The 14,243-nt window shown below is 55.6% G+C and overlaps 1 protein-coding gene across 1 annotated transcript in view; it reads left to right on the forward strand.

Annotated features, from left to right (window-relative positions):
- RAB10 (RAB10, member RAS oncogene family) overlaps positions 1-12,755 on the forward strand; it is a 43,450-nt gene extending 30,695 nt beyond the window's left edge. The window contains exons 3-6 of the mRNA XM_048298179.1: positions 3,740-3,878; positions 6,479-6,568; positions 7,724-7,825; positions 10,038-12,755. Coding sequence (XP_048154136.1) covers positions 3,740-3,878; positions 6,479-6,568; positions 7,724-7,825; positions 10,038-10,121 — 415 coding nt within the window. The 3' untranslated portion in view covers positions 10,122-12,755. The remainder of the gene's footprint in view (positions 1-3,739; positions 3,879-6,478; positions 6,569-7,723; positions 7,826-10,037) is intronic.
- Positions 12,756-14,243: the final 1,488 nt, after the last annotated feature.

Here is a 14,243-nt window from a genome sequence, read left to right on the forward strand (position 1 = left end):
AGCTCCTGTGTTCCCCGGTCTCTCTGATGCAACACTGGCCTGCACAGTTCTGCAAATGTAACAGTTTTATTACAGTGGGACAGTAATAAAATTCTTGGGATTATTTTGTTAGGAATTACTTGGTTTAACATGTTGAGGACCTTCATTTTGAGCCACGTGGACTGGGAGGATGCTCACAAATCATCAGATCTGATCTCTTCTTGCTGCAGCCGTGTCAGTCTTTCATCAATAAATCATGTTCCATTTTAAGGTTTCTTTAGTCCCTGCCAGGTCAGCTGGAAAGCTGTCCCAGAAATTCCTTCCTCTCCAGGTTAAACCTCTAATATGATACAGCTTATGCATATTTTAATGTTGGCATGAGAATAATTCAAATAGATTTTTCACTTTCCTTGATCATCTCCTTTCCCCAGTCCCACAGGACAACCTCCTTTGTCTTCACAAAGCTGAACATCCGAGCTCTCCCTTTCCTCCCGTGCTTCATTTTCCTTGGCTGTTTCAATGATCCTTGCCCACACTAATGTGAGCTGGGAGAAGGAGCCAGCTTCCACACGTTTGTGCTACACCCAGGGCTTTGGAGCCTGTTCTCACCTCCCAGAGGTTTGAACAAAGGGATGTGGAGCCGGGGCAGCAACCAGGAGCCGCGTGCTCCGACTGTCTCCTGCCATTTGCCCAGGGTGGATCCAGCACTCGTGGGCACTCGGAGAACCATAACTCATTTCCTCTGTTTGCCTCAGCCAGCTCTAATCTCCCATCCATTAAGAGTTATCTCTGAATAATGAATGGGGAATCCATTAACAAGGGGAAAGGGCAGCTATAGTATTTATTTTTTAAAAAAAAAAGGGAAACACTCCAGGTTCTTTGCTTCTTCCCTCCCCGGCTTTCTTCTCTTCCATTAGCTGAGCTCCAGCTGCCAGAAAAAACAGTGGAGGAGTTAACCAGGCGAGTCAGTTGTAGGATGTGACAAGCAGTGAGTAGCAGCTCTGTATTGCCAATGCCAAGTTGTGTAAAACCACTCAGAATTGTTCCTGTGACAGCTGCTGGCCGTGGCAGGAGGGAGGAATCACAGATCCCGAATGTCTAGTGGGGTTGGTAAGGCTTTTCCAACACTGTCCTGCTTGGTAGGAGCAAAGAGTGGGAGGGAGTAACCTGGGGGAAGGTGAGGCAAGTGGGTACAGAACTCAGGGGGAGAGAAAATAATGAGGGTGTGAGTGGAGATCTCTGGAGATATTTTGCAGGAGTTTGTTCTGAGGGAAGGAGAGGGTCCCTCTCTCTCTCTGGGATATGCTGGGAAAAACATCAGTTAAAGTATTAAGTCCCCCAAATTACTTCATAGAATCCCAGAATGGTTTGGGTTGAAAGGGACCTTAAATCCCACCCCATTCCCACCCCTGCCATGGCAGGGACACCTCCCACTGTCCCAGGCTGCTCCCAGCCCCAATGTCCAGCCTGGCCTTGGGCACTGCCAGGGATCCAGGGGCAGCCCCAGCTGCTCTGGGCACCCTGTGCCAGGGCCTGCCCACCCTCCCAGGGAAGAGTTAACAGCTGGGATAAGGGGATAGGCTGTGGGTCTTGTGTGGAAGATGAGCTGGAAAAGGTGAAGCTGTAAAGTTTAAATCCTATTGAGGAGTGGGTTTTGATTCCAGCTGCTCTCAGCCAGCTGGAGAAATGTCACTGGGAAAAGTCCTGTGAAATTCAGTGCAGCCAAGTGCTGAAGTTCAGTGTGGGACATCAGTCCTCGAGTGTCAGAGCAGTCTGGTGAGGCCAGGGAGTGGGATCATTGAACAGGAATGCCTCAGTGTGGGGCTGCTGAGGCTCAGCTGGAGTGTCCCGGGTTTTTCTGAGACATGGACAAATGGGAGGAGTCCAGAGGCAGTGGGAGCTGAGGCTGTACCTGAGCCCTTTGGCCAGTGGGTGCAGGCTGTGGAGGGTTTCCGGCAGCACATCTGGCATTTTCAGGAACAGTGTGGAGATCCCTGGATGGTTTGTGGAGCTGGGATTGGAGTCAGTTACCTCCCGGGGCCACAGCCAGTGATCCAGGCCTGTCAGGGCATCCCTGGCAGAGGGTGCTTGGGTTTGGGACCTGCCCAGTTCCTTCTCCTCTGCTCCTTGCTCTTGTCCTGGTGTCAGCAGCTCCAGGGGCAGATGGAGATCAGCTGCTGAGGGTGCTGGAGCAGCCCTCGGGGGCTGAGCCAAACGGAGCCGGCAGCGCTCTGGAGAAGGAAATTCACAGAGCTTTTCCCCTGCTTCTCGGGAACTCTTCCTCCTTGGCATCTTTGGATCTTGAGGCTTTCATTTACTCCCCATTTCCAGCTGATCCTTGGCCAGAAATCAGAGGTGTAAAACAGCTGAGGTGGCAGCTGTGGCCAGTGTTGGTTCTGCTGCAGGTGGCAGTGCTGGGGACAGCCGGGATTTCACCGCACTCGGTGCCTGGGGGTGGCCAGGCCCTGCCAGGGCTTTGCTGGGACCTCTGCAGTGCCTGAGAGGGAAATGAGTTAAACTCCATCACCTTTCTCAGGGTACTGGATTGTGAGCCAGGAGCTCAGGGGGACACTGGGCCTTTCTGGAGGGGGTTGTGGGGTGTGTAACCTTGATTTAGACCTGTTTAAATTTGGAAACACCTTTGATTCTCCCTTGTCATAGAATCACTGAATCCCAGACTGGTTTGAGTTGGAAGGGACCTCAAAGCCCATCCAGTGCCACCCCTGCCATGGGCAGGGACACCTCCCACTGTCCCAGGCTGCTCCCAGCCCCAATGTCCAGCCTGGCCTTGGGCACTGCCAGGGATCCAGGGGCAGCCCCAGCTGCTCTGGGCACCCTGTGCCAGGGCCTGCCCACCCTCCCAGGGAACAATTCCTGCCCAATATCCCATCCATTCCTGCCCTCTGGCAGTGGGAAGCCATTCCCTGTGTCCTGTCCCTCCATGCCTTGTCCCCAGTCCCTCTCCAGCTCTCCTGGAGCCCCTTCAGGCCCTGCAAGGGGCTCTGAGCTCTCCCTGGATCCTTCTCTTCTCCAGGTGAACATTCCCAGCTCTCCCAGCCTGGCTGCAGAGCAGAGGGGCTCCTGCTCTCAGAGCATCTCTGTGGCCTCCAAGAGCTGTATGTTCCTCTTACATGAACAGTGTCAGTGAAAACTGTCTGTAAAGCTACAATCTCTTGGGTTTATGGCCTCTGAAAGACATTGCAGAATGTGCAGTTAATTTTTCATTTATGATTCTCAAATTAATTCTCAGTTAATTCTCAATATACAGCTAATTCCCACCTTACTGCCATGCAGGTTTGTTTAACCACATCTCAGCCATCCCACCAAAGATCCCAGAAGGAGATGGGAAAATCCAGGCTGTCATTGATGTTTTGTGATCAGTTTCCAGCATATTGCTTACATTCACCAACATTTAACAGCACAGCCCAGCTGAGCTGATATTCCATAGGCTTTGATCAAAAATGTCAAGAACATACATTTGTAAGATCAAGGTAAAGCTTCATAAAATTGAGAACAAAATGCCTCTGAGTGTTAAGTCTGAGTTCCAGAGAGCGTTGAGTGATTGTCTCTGTGGCTGCTGGCATGGAAAGGGAGCCTGTGGGCCATCGTGGGGGTGGTGGTGACGGGACAGTTCCAGGCTCCTGGAGAAGCTCGTGCATCCCTTGGGAGAGGTGCAGGGAGCACACACAGGTGCCTGGTGGATCCACCCCGCTGCTTCCCTCGGAGCCGGTCTGTGACGGGGCCGTGGTGTTTCCCACAGGGACACGGCGGGGCAGGAGCGGTTCCACACCATCACCACCTCCTACTACCGAGGGGCCATGGGCATCATGCTGGTGTACGACATCACCAACGCCAAGAGCTTCGAGAACATCAGCAAGTGGCTCAGGAACATCGACGAGGTGAGTGACACATCCCAAACCTGAGCGCTTGTGGCGACCCAAAGGATCCCCAGAGCTCAGCTCTGCCCCAGCCTGGGGACCTTGGGTGTCCTGTGTCCCCTCAGCTCTGGCATCAGCTGTGCCAGGAGGGTTGTGACATTAAACAGGAGCCTGTGGTGTCCTGAAGTACCCACTGTGTACATGAGCAAACTGTGCCTGTGCTGGAGGAGGGTGGGAAGTGGCGAGCACACTGGGAACTGGGAAGGGCAGGTTTGGGAGCAGCTCACACCACACAGTGAGGGCAGAGGGGCAGCACAGCCAGGAGCTGCAGAGCAGCTACACTGTGTGTTACTACTCATAGTAGCTGTTTCCTGAGTGTGAGTGGGGAAATGCTCAAAGGTAATTAAACATCACCGTCTCCAGTCCCTCACAGTCATGTCATAAAATATTTGGAGGTTTCTCATGGCTGGTGCAGGTAGCTTGGATCCTGCTGCTGGGAGTGTGTGTGGGTGGCTGATTGTTGCCCTTGGCAGAGGAGAACCAGGATAGGGAGGCTGGAAAATTTCAGGCAAGGTCAAGTGAAGCAGAAGAAAGTGATGTGGAAGCATTAAGTGCTTGCATCCCCAAGAGTTCATCCTCCAGGAGTTCTGAGATGGCAAGAGAGCAGCACAACTGGTTCTTGGCTGTGTTACGCTGTTCCCATGTGGAATAGATGTTTGGATTTTCCTAGAAAGCATGGAGATGACCCTGAGCTGAGCACAGGTGAGGGCTGTCAGGCACTGCTCAGTGGAACGCTGAGGCACAGCAAAAATGGGATGTTGGGATTTGAATTTCCCAGCATGAAAAGTGGGACCATGATCGTGTTTATGGAAAAGTGCCCAGTGTGGTGGGAACAGGAGAGGGGGATAAGGCAGCACAGGAAGAGACTCAGCAATGAGTTGAAACTAAACTTGAAACGGAGGCCTTTGGATTCTGCAGTTGCTTTGTTAAAAACCTCTGAGGTGTCCAGGTGAGTGATGGATGTCATTGGTCCCATCGGGGCTGAGAAGTGCTTTTGGCACCCTCATGTTCTCAATCTGTGCCACACAAACTGGGCAGCTGATTTCGGGTGCATTGTGGAGGCTGCTCAGGGACTGTGGCTGTAAAAGGGACCTTAGGAGGCTTTTTTATTGTGGGGGAAGCTCAGTAATGGAGAGTGTCTGCCGGAATCACGGAGTCATTGAGATTGGAAAATCCCTTGGAGATCATAGAGTCCAACCATCCCCCAGCGCTGCCAAGGCCACCACTGCCCCCCGTCCCCAAGTGCCACATGCACAGGGCTTTTAAATCCCTGCAGGGATGGGGAGTCCACCCCTGCCCTGGGCAGCCTGTGGGGAACTAATTTTTCCCAGGTCCTTTCCTGCCTGGCATCTTTCCAGCCCCTCTGCCCCAGCCTGGAGTGCTCCAGGGGGTTGGTGTGACCCCGGTGCAGGACCCAGCACTTGGCCTTGTTGAGCCTCACCCCACTGGCCCAGCCCATGATCCAGCCTGTCCTGATCCCTCTGCAGAGCTTCCTGCCTCCAGCAGATCCACATCCCACCCCAGTGGGGCTGTCCGTGAGCTGGCCGAGGGTGCTGCCCTCGATCCCCGTGCCCAGATCATCCGTGAAGGTGCTGAGCAGGACTGCCCCAGCCCTGAGCCCACTGGTGCCCATTCCCAGCTGGATGTGCTGCATCCCAGCTCTCCCTGGGCCTGGGTTTATCCCAGCCAGGAGTGTCCCTGTCCAAGCCAGGAGCTGCTGCTTTCTCCAGGAGAATGCCGTGGGAAACGGTGCCGAAGGCTTCATCAGAGCCCAGGCAGATGCATCCACAGCCTTTCCCTCATCCATTAAGGAGGTCACCCTGTCACAGAAGGAGGTCAGGCTGGTCAAGCAGGACCTGTCACAAAGCCAGGCTGGCTGGGCCTGATCTCCTGCTTGTCCTGCACGTGCCGTGTGATCACACTCCAGGTGATCTGCTCCAGGACTTTCCCCGGCTCTGAGGTCAGTCTGACAGGCCTGGAGTTCCTGGATCCTCCTTCAGTACTTGGAGCCTGGCATCACACTGGCCAGCCTCTGGTGAGATGGGACCTGATGATAAATGATCCATATTCCCCCTCCAGAGAGGCCTGTGCTGCAGGGAATGGGCTGAACGTGGGATTCCTCAGCCCTGCCCAGGCTGACACTGCCTCCTCCTGCCCCGACACCATGCAGGAAGCACCGAGCCCTCCCCTCCCTGTCCCTTTGGAGACCCTGCTCCGCTCTCTGCCTTCTGTTGCCCTTCTCTCCCTCATTTCTCTCTTTGGGTCCTGCCCTGTTTTCCTCCCCAGTCCCTCTTTCTCCCCTGGTTCACCCCTCACATTGTGCAGTGGCAAAGTGGGAAGGAGAAAACCATTAACCAGCTCTAGGAAGTCATTAGGAGGCTGGGGTTAATTAACAGCTTGTTCCTCTGCCACTGCAGTGCAGAAGCTCTGTTGTGGGCAGCTGTAGATGTCCCCAAATTCCAGCTGCACATGGTGGCCTGGCCACACCGAAGTGAAGCAGATATTTGGGGTGTGCTGGGGGACATGTGGAGCCCTGTAACCCTGTCCCTGTGTCCTTCCAGCACGCCAATGAGGATGTGGAGAGGATGCTGTTAGGAAACAAGTGTGACATGGAAGATAAAAGAGTTGTCCCTAAAGCAAAAGGTGAACAGGTGAGTGTCAAACAAAAACTTTTTATCCAAGTCAGCAAATCGCTGCCTAGACTTCTGCCTGCTCCAGGGGGTTGGGATGCCCCAGTGGGATGTGTCAGGGAATGACCACAGGAGCTGGATTTGCTGATGGGTTCTAAGTCCTGGGAGTGTTTTCTCAGAAACTGCCATGAATGGGATGAGTCCAGCTGCAGTTCCTGCTTCCTTTGGTAACTCAAAATTCCCAGACATCCCTGAAGTTCTTCACCGTGTGACACTGTGTGGTGTCCATCCTCTCACATCCAGACACAGACCTGGGATTATTTAGTACATTTTAATTGATCTGAATTGTGAAGTTCTGAATCTTCCTCTGAGCCGCCTCACCTGGCTGGGGCTGCTGGTGCCTGTTGGGGCTGAGTCACAAAACCCCAGAATGAGTTTGGGAAAGAGCTCCCAGAGCATCCAGTCCAACCTGTGCCTGATGCCCACCTTGTCCCCAGCCCAGAGCACTGAGTGCCACCTCCAGCCCTTCCTGGGACACCTCCAGGGATGGGCACTCCAAACCTCCCTGGGCAGCCCCTGACAAGGCCTGAGCACCCTTTCCATGCAGAAATTCCTGCTGCTGTCCACCCTGAGCCTGCCCTGGCCCAGCCTGAGGCCGTTCCCTCTCCTCCTGTCCCTGTTCCCTGCGAGCAGAGCCCGACCCCCCCGGCTGCCCCCTCCTGTCAGGGACTTGTGCAGAGCCACAAGGTCCCCCCTGAGCCTCCTTTGCTCCAGCCTGAGCCCCTTTCCAGCTCCCTCAGCCGCTCCTGCTGCTCCAGCCCCTTCCCAGCTCCGTTCCCTGCCCTGGGCACTCTCCAGCCCCTTCCCAGCTCCGTTCCCTGCCCTGGACACGCTCCAGCCCCTCAGGGTCTCTCCTGTCAGGAGGGGCCCAGAGCTGCCCCCAGCACTGGAGGTGCCCCAGCAGTGCCAGCACAGGGGACGGGCACTGCCCTGGCCCTGCTGCCAGCCCAGAGCTGGCACAGCCCCGGGGCCAGTGGCCTCTTGTCCCCCTGGGTACCCCTGGGCTTGTGTCCAGTCCAGTATTCCCTGCTGTATAAATGGTGCTGATCCCAAAGTGGTGGTGGGACTGCTGGCATATCCCCAGGGTCTCTAACCTCCCTCTCTCTGTTTGTGCAGATTGCCAGGGAGCACGGTATTAGGTTTTTCGAAACTAGTGCAAAAGCAAATATAAACATTGAGAAGGCATTCCTCACATTAGCAGAAGACATTCTTCGAAAGGTAGGTGCTCCCAGCATTCCTGTGGAACAAATATCCTGAAATTCCACCTCTCATTGTTTTGATGTTCACCTGACTTGTTGCAGTGTTTGACTTTGCTGTGCTGAGGCAAAGGAGCCCCTGAAGGAGCAGGGCTCAACTTCTAAAGCTTGTTTGATGTTTTGTTGTTGTGGGGGTGCTGCCTACAGGGAGGAAGCCGAGGAACTGAAGCTCCTGCTTGTTTGGCCCTTACACTCACGGTTGTGTGCATGTGCTGGAGTTAAACCATTTCCATTGGCAGGGAGAGAATTGTCCTTTCCTGCCACCGTCTCTGTCCATGCACTGGCAGCTCGTGGGGGCTGTTGGGAAGAGCTCAGGCGTGGTGGGTGGGACAGGAATGAGCTCTGCCCCTCCCAGCCGTGCTCCCAGGAATCAGTTCCCAGCCATGGCATTTCCTTGCACTGTTTCATCTGGTGTTGGCTTCCCTTCCTGAAGGGTGCAATGTGCCATGGAGCCATGGAATCAGTGAGGTTGGAAAAGCCCTGTGAGAGCAGCGAGTCCAACCATCCCCCAGCACTGCCAGGGCCACCACTGACCCCTGTCCCCAAGTGCCACATCCACAGGGCTTTTAATCTCTCCAGGGATGGGCAGCTGTGCCAGGGCTGGACAACCTTTCCAGGAAGAAATTGTTCCCTATATCCAGTCTAAACCCTCCTGGCACAGCTTGAGGCCATTTCCTCTCCTGTTCCCTGGGAGCAGAGCCCGACACCCTTGGCTGCCCCCTCAGAGCCACAAGGTCCCCTCGGAGCCTCCTTTGCTCCAGGCTGAGCCCCTTTCCCAGCTCCCTCAGCCGCTCCTGCTGCTCCAGCCCCTTCCCAGCTCCGTTCCCTGCCCTGGACACGCTCCAGCCCCTCAGGGTCTCTCCTGTCAGGAGGGGCCCAGAGCTGCCCCCAGCACTGGAGGTGCCCCAGCAGTGCCAGCACAGGGGACGGGCACTGCCCTGGCCCTGCTGCCACCTCCATGGCCTGTACCAGACCCCTCTGTGCCCAGAGCTGCTGGGTGCTGCTGTACCTGTGCCCCTGACATGTTTCCTGAGTAGAAGATGCATCAGCTTCCCATGGGTGCCACTGTGGTGTTCCAGGACTGGGCTGGGCTGGATCCGTGCGTGGCTCCGGGGCAGTTTCCGTGGGATGCATCCCATGGCCAAGGGCTCAGTGTGCACAGGAACCCCTGTGCTGGAACATTCCTGCCTGGGAGCAAGTCATGGAAACTCTGTGGAGCTCCAGACACAGGGATTGGCCAACCCTGGCATTTGTGTTGCTGCTCCTACACAAGTGAACCCCATCCTGAGCCTGTCTCATCCCTGTCTTCCTCCTCTCTCCCGTGTGAATGCTGTGGATAATGTCACCCAGTTGTCACTGATGTCCTCAGACATTTCTTAATCTGCTTTTGTCCAGCTTTGTGTGAGAGATGGGGTGAAACCCCCTGGCCTTTGGTGAACAGGAGGTCAGGCTACAAACCATACCAACCTTTGGGCCTTAAATCTTCATTTTTGGCCTCTCTAATTATCCTGGGGGTTCTTTTGCAAGGCTGTTTCAAAGAGAGTTAAAAAAGGAATGTGGAGACTGAAGTGTGGTGAGGGTTTAGGTTCGTTTCCAACCAGCTGGAAGTGGATGTTGGTGTTGGATCAAACCCACTCAGTGGGTTTGGCTTTGGTGTCACTGAGTTCCGTCCTGTGACAAGGAGGAGCCTGTGTGTCCTCTGCCTCGGGAGTGGCTGTCCCAGGAGCAGGGAGCAGAGGCTGGGAACAAGCCCAGTTCATCCATAAAAACTGTGGGGTTTGGAGGTCATGAGTTCACATAATCTGAGTTCAGCTGGTGGTGTTTGTAGGCTGGGATTTCCTTACTCCACCAAACCCAGCGTCGGCTCTGTGTGCAGGACCTGAAACAGCCCCAGTTGACTTTGGGGTGGTCGCAGTCCAAGCACTGGGTTTTCTCCCGGCTTTCCAGTTGTTGGTTTAAAACAAACCAAATAAAAGAAGCCCTTGAATTGGTTTTGCACATTTGTGCTGGAGTGGAGGGAGGATCCCCTGCGTCCCGTGGAGCTCTTTGTGCGCAGCTGGTTCCCAGTTCCGTCCGGTGGTGTCAGTCCTCGCGAGCCGCCGTCTCTCCGGCTCGGAGTGTTCTCCTGGCAATCTCCCGGAGCCATCTAACTGTGTTCACTTGTTTCCTTGCAGACCCCTGTAAAAGAGCCCAACAGTGAAAATGTAGATATCAGCAGTGGCGGTGGGGTGACGGGCTGGAAGAGCAAGTGCTGCTGAACCTTCTCCTCTCTCACCAATCGCCATCCACCGCCCCTTTTTTCTCGCTGCAAAACAAACCACTCTGCCCGTTTTTTAACCTGAAACCAATGTTTTTGTTCCTCATCTTAACGAGCTCCTGCCTCCCCTTGGTTTTCCGGCTAGGACAGCTTTGCCTACTCCAGTTTTCTCAACACATGTATAGGAAATTCATCTCCGTGACTTCATTTCCATGTCCCTGCTCAACTCACCACTACGTTTGGGTTGTATTATAGTCCCGTCCCTCCTGCCATTAAACCCCAGAGCAATCATACTCAAGTCTCTTCTGCAAATTGTATAAGAATAAAGGTTAGAATTAACAATTGATTTTGTACAACAGTGGAATTTTCTGTCATGGATCATGTGCTTGAGTCACCATATTCTCTAGATGCATCAGCAAGAGCCAGGAAAAACTCATTTTCGCCTTGAGTCCGTGAGTGGGGTTTCTTTGTCCTGTGCCTTATGTGGAAAAAGGAACTTTTATTTTCACTTTCTTTTCTCTTTTCTGGTGGAAGCATGTGCAGGAGACATCCCATCCCCCCGTGCCATTGAGTCCTGACCTCTGTAGTGGTTGCTTTCTGTAACGTTGGTGTCATGCATCGAGGACAAAGGGTGGTGCAAACAAAAGCAAACTCCATGTAACCTGCTGTGTCTCCTCTTGGCGACCCCGCCGTTCCCAACTCTTCCTGCTGCCATTTTTTTTCTCACTTTGCCGCTCTTTCCTTTTTTTTTAATTTTTTGCCTGCATGCTGCTTTGATTTGCATTTCTCCATGGTGTGATGTGTTAATGGAAAGGATGGCAACGCGGTGTGTTTGCCAAAAATTTAATACAAAGCACTGATTTAGCTTCCGAGGTAAAAATGTTGAGATTCCTACTAACCCCCCTAGCCCTGTCCGTCACTAGCGATTCCCTCCTCCCGCATAGCCCCGGCCTGTCCCTATGGAAGAGTTATTTGCATGCACTAGTTTCTATGGAGGGTGATGTGGTTGTCTACTTTCTGTGTATGAATATAACCTGGATTCCCAAACTGACAGCAGTTCATTAACGCGAGCTCCCAGCTTCTGTCCCCGCCGGCCGCTCCGAGGGCTGCGGGGCCGGGCGAAGGCCGAGCGGAACTGGATGGAAAGGGAAGGAAAGGAAACAAACCAGCCAGTGGGCAGTTTAATTTATTACCTCCCTGGAAGCTTTCCACTTTCCAGTGTCCGCAGCCGCGCCGGCCGTGCCGGGCCAGCCCCGCCCCGGATCCCGGATCCCGGATCCCGGGACGGAGCGGCCTTTCCAGCTCTCGTGCCCGCTCCTGCCGCTGTCCCCCGGCCGTGCTGGCCCTGTCCTGCTGCGGGACGGGCCCAGGGCCGCCGGGCCCGGTGCCGAGCGCTCGCCCCGGCGGTGAATCCCGCCCGGCCCCGCTCCCCGAGCCGCGCTCCGCTCCCGGGCCCGGCTGCGCGGGGTTGGCATCGGCACCGGCCCCGCTCCGCCCGAGCCGCGGCCGCTAACGCTGAGTGAATTTTAATGAAATGACGGTGTTGTAACATGGAACTCCTCGTCCGGAGCGGCTCCTTCCCGCGTGGGGGGACTCACCGAGGTGTCTCCCTGTCCCTCTGTATTTGGCATTTGTCCCTGTGTGTGTTAACCCTTCCCAGGCGAGTGGCTGGTGGGGTCGGGCTCAGCGTTGTACAGAGTCCGGCCACTTTTGGTTAAATCTGCACTTTCTAACGTGATCAAAAAGGGAAAAAAAAAAAAGGCAAAATCTACATCAAGGGTTTTTTTGTATAATCCTTGTTTTAAACGTGAGCTTTTTATTTGCTTGCAGGGGCTCGGCTCCCTGTGTGTAACCCCTTTGTAGACGCTGTGCTCGTCGCAGGCACAGGTAGAGCCCAGGCCACTCGCTGGTGCCACTCGCTGCCGCCGCCGCCCCCTCGTCCCTCCCCGGTCAATAAAACTGAGCTGTTTCTATCGGGTCTATTTCTGTTCCTGTCCAAGCTCGAGCTGCACCCGCGGGCTCAGGCGGGGCGGGGCCGGGAGGAGGGAGCAGCACGAGTCGGTGCCGATGCTGAAACAGATAAAAACCCCCTAAAAAAAATAATAATAACAATGATCATGTCGGAGGAGTTTGCAGTAACTTGATGTCTGCTGGTATCTAAACTCCCTGCTAGTTCCAAACTAACTGCTTGTGAAACCTCTTCTTGGAACCCCAGCCCAGCCCTGTGGAGTAGAGAAGGGCAGCGGGAGGTGTCAGCAGCCCCTCCGTGCCCCCGGCCCCGCCCGCGGAGGGAGCTCAGCGCTGCTCTTTTGTCACAAAAATAAAAGAAACGATGAAATTGGTCCTGCTAAACCAAACCTGAGCTTGGCTCTGTCCCACAGCCGTGTCACACGCCAGGGTCGCCGGGCGCTTTGTGCCCTCGGACTCGGACGGTGGAATAAAACAGCATCAAGATCTTGGATTAATTCCCATGCCGACAATTTTTTACTTAATCTTTTAATATTTTTGCTACTCCACTCTGGCTTTTTATTTAAAACACATTCTTTTGTACCACTTACTGTATCAAATTGTATAAAAGATCACTGTCCCATTCTTGGTCGTACCAAGAGCAAATAAAAGCTTTTATAAACTTGCAGTGGTGACTTCCTGGGCCCCTTGAATTCCCTCTGGCTCCGGTGGGAGTGAGGCCAGCCCTGGCTGCCCCTGGAGGAGGTGGGATGAGTCCCCCCAAACCTTCGGGCCTCCAGGACTGCTTTGGCTGGGGGTAGAGCTGTTCCTCCTGCCTTTTCCAAAGCTGCCGGGGGCGTTTTCCAAGGGCAGGATGCTGGGAAGTGCAGCGGCGGGTCCGAGGCTGCCCCGTCCCTACGCGGAGCCCTCGTGGGTGGGGAACACCCGGCTTGGGGCTGCGAGGTCTCCTTTGGGGTCTCTGCTTGGAGAGGGCCTTTGCCAGCGCTTTTGTGGGAGCTGTTCCAACCCGTGTTCTGCACGCCAGGCCCTGCCCTGGATGGGAAGCCGGGCTGGCCGTTCCAGTGCTCCAAGAGCCCGCACTGCTGTGCCAATGTCCTTCCGTACCCGCCCTCGCCAGTCCCCTGTGCCAGCGCTCCAGCCCCCGGGGCTCGGTGTTCCCGGCTCTCCTGCAGCCGCTGGGGGGTCGGGGATGTCCCCCCCAGCAAAGCCCAGCAAGGGACCATCCCGGTGACAGCAGAGGACCCATTTCTGCTGCTGCCCTCGCGCCGCCACGGTGTCCCTGTTGCCACAGCGTCCCCACTGCCGCGGTGTCCCTGCTGCCATGGTGTCCCCGTTCCCATGGCGCCGGTATCCCGGAGAGGCTGTTTTTGTGCCGCTGGTGGGAATAAAGCTGGGAGTGTGTCATGGCCGCGGTCCTCGGCAGTCCCTGGGAGGGGGGAGGAAGCCGCGGGGAGCAGCTCGGCGATCCCAAATCCTCCCGATCCCGGGGACTCACCCGCGTCCTGCACTGGGAAGGGGAATTCATCTGTCCCCTGTCCCCGGGGGCTCAGGGCGTGGGAGCCCTGCACAGCCATCCATGGATGGGGGATTCTGAGGGGGAACTCCCAGGGGATCCTCGGGGAGGGGGGGCCTGGCAGGGACCTTCCCCCATGGACGCCGTCCAGCAGCTCCCGGCTGCTCCTTGCCCGTGTCACCCCGGCAGTGAGGCTTGGGTCTTTCTCCATCCTCCTCCTCCTGCTGCTGCATCCTCCTTGCTGTCCCCATCCCGGCTCTATCCTAGCCCTGCTCTGTTCCATACGTGCTCCTTCCCTTTCTCTGCTCCTTCCCCATCCCTGGTTCATCCCATCCCCGCTCCTTCCCTGTTCCTGCTTCATCCCTTTCACTCTTCCATCCCTGCTCCATCCACTCCCTGCTCCGCCCTGTCCGGGAGCCTCCCCTTGTGCTTGGCTTGGGGGGGCAGGTGACAGCACACGGTGACATGTCCCCAGGGCTGGGCACTGGCCCTGCCAGCACTTGCTGCTTCCTCCACTCCTTCATCCTCCTCAGCCCAGTCTCCAGCTGCCCAGGGAGTGAGGATGCAGCCAGCAAAGGACCGGGGGTGGGGGGAGCCCGGACGAGACGCTACAGAGCAGGACCGGGGCTTCTCCGCCCCCCG

The sequence above is a fragment of the Corvus hawaiiensis genome, chromosome 3, assembly GCF_020740725.1.
Source record: "Corvus hawaiiensis isolate bCorHaw1 chromosome 3, bCorHaw1.pri.cur, whole genome shotgun sequence".
NCBI classification, from domain to species: Eukaryota; Metazoa; Chordata; class Aves; order Passeriformes; family Corvidae; genus Corvus; species Corvus hawaiiensis.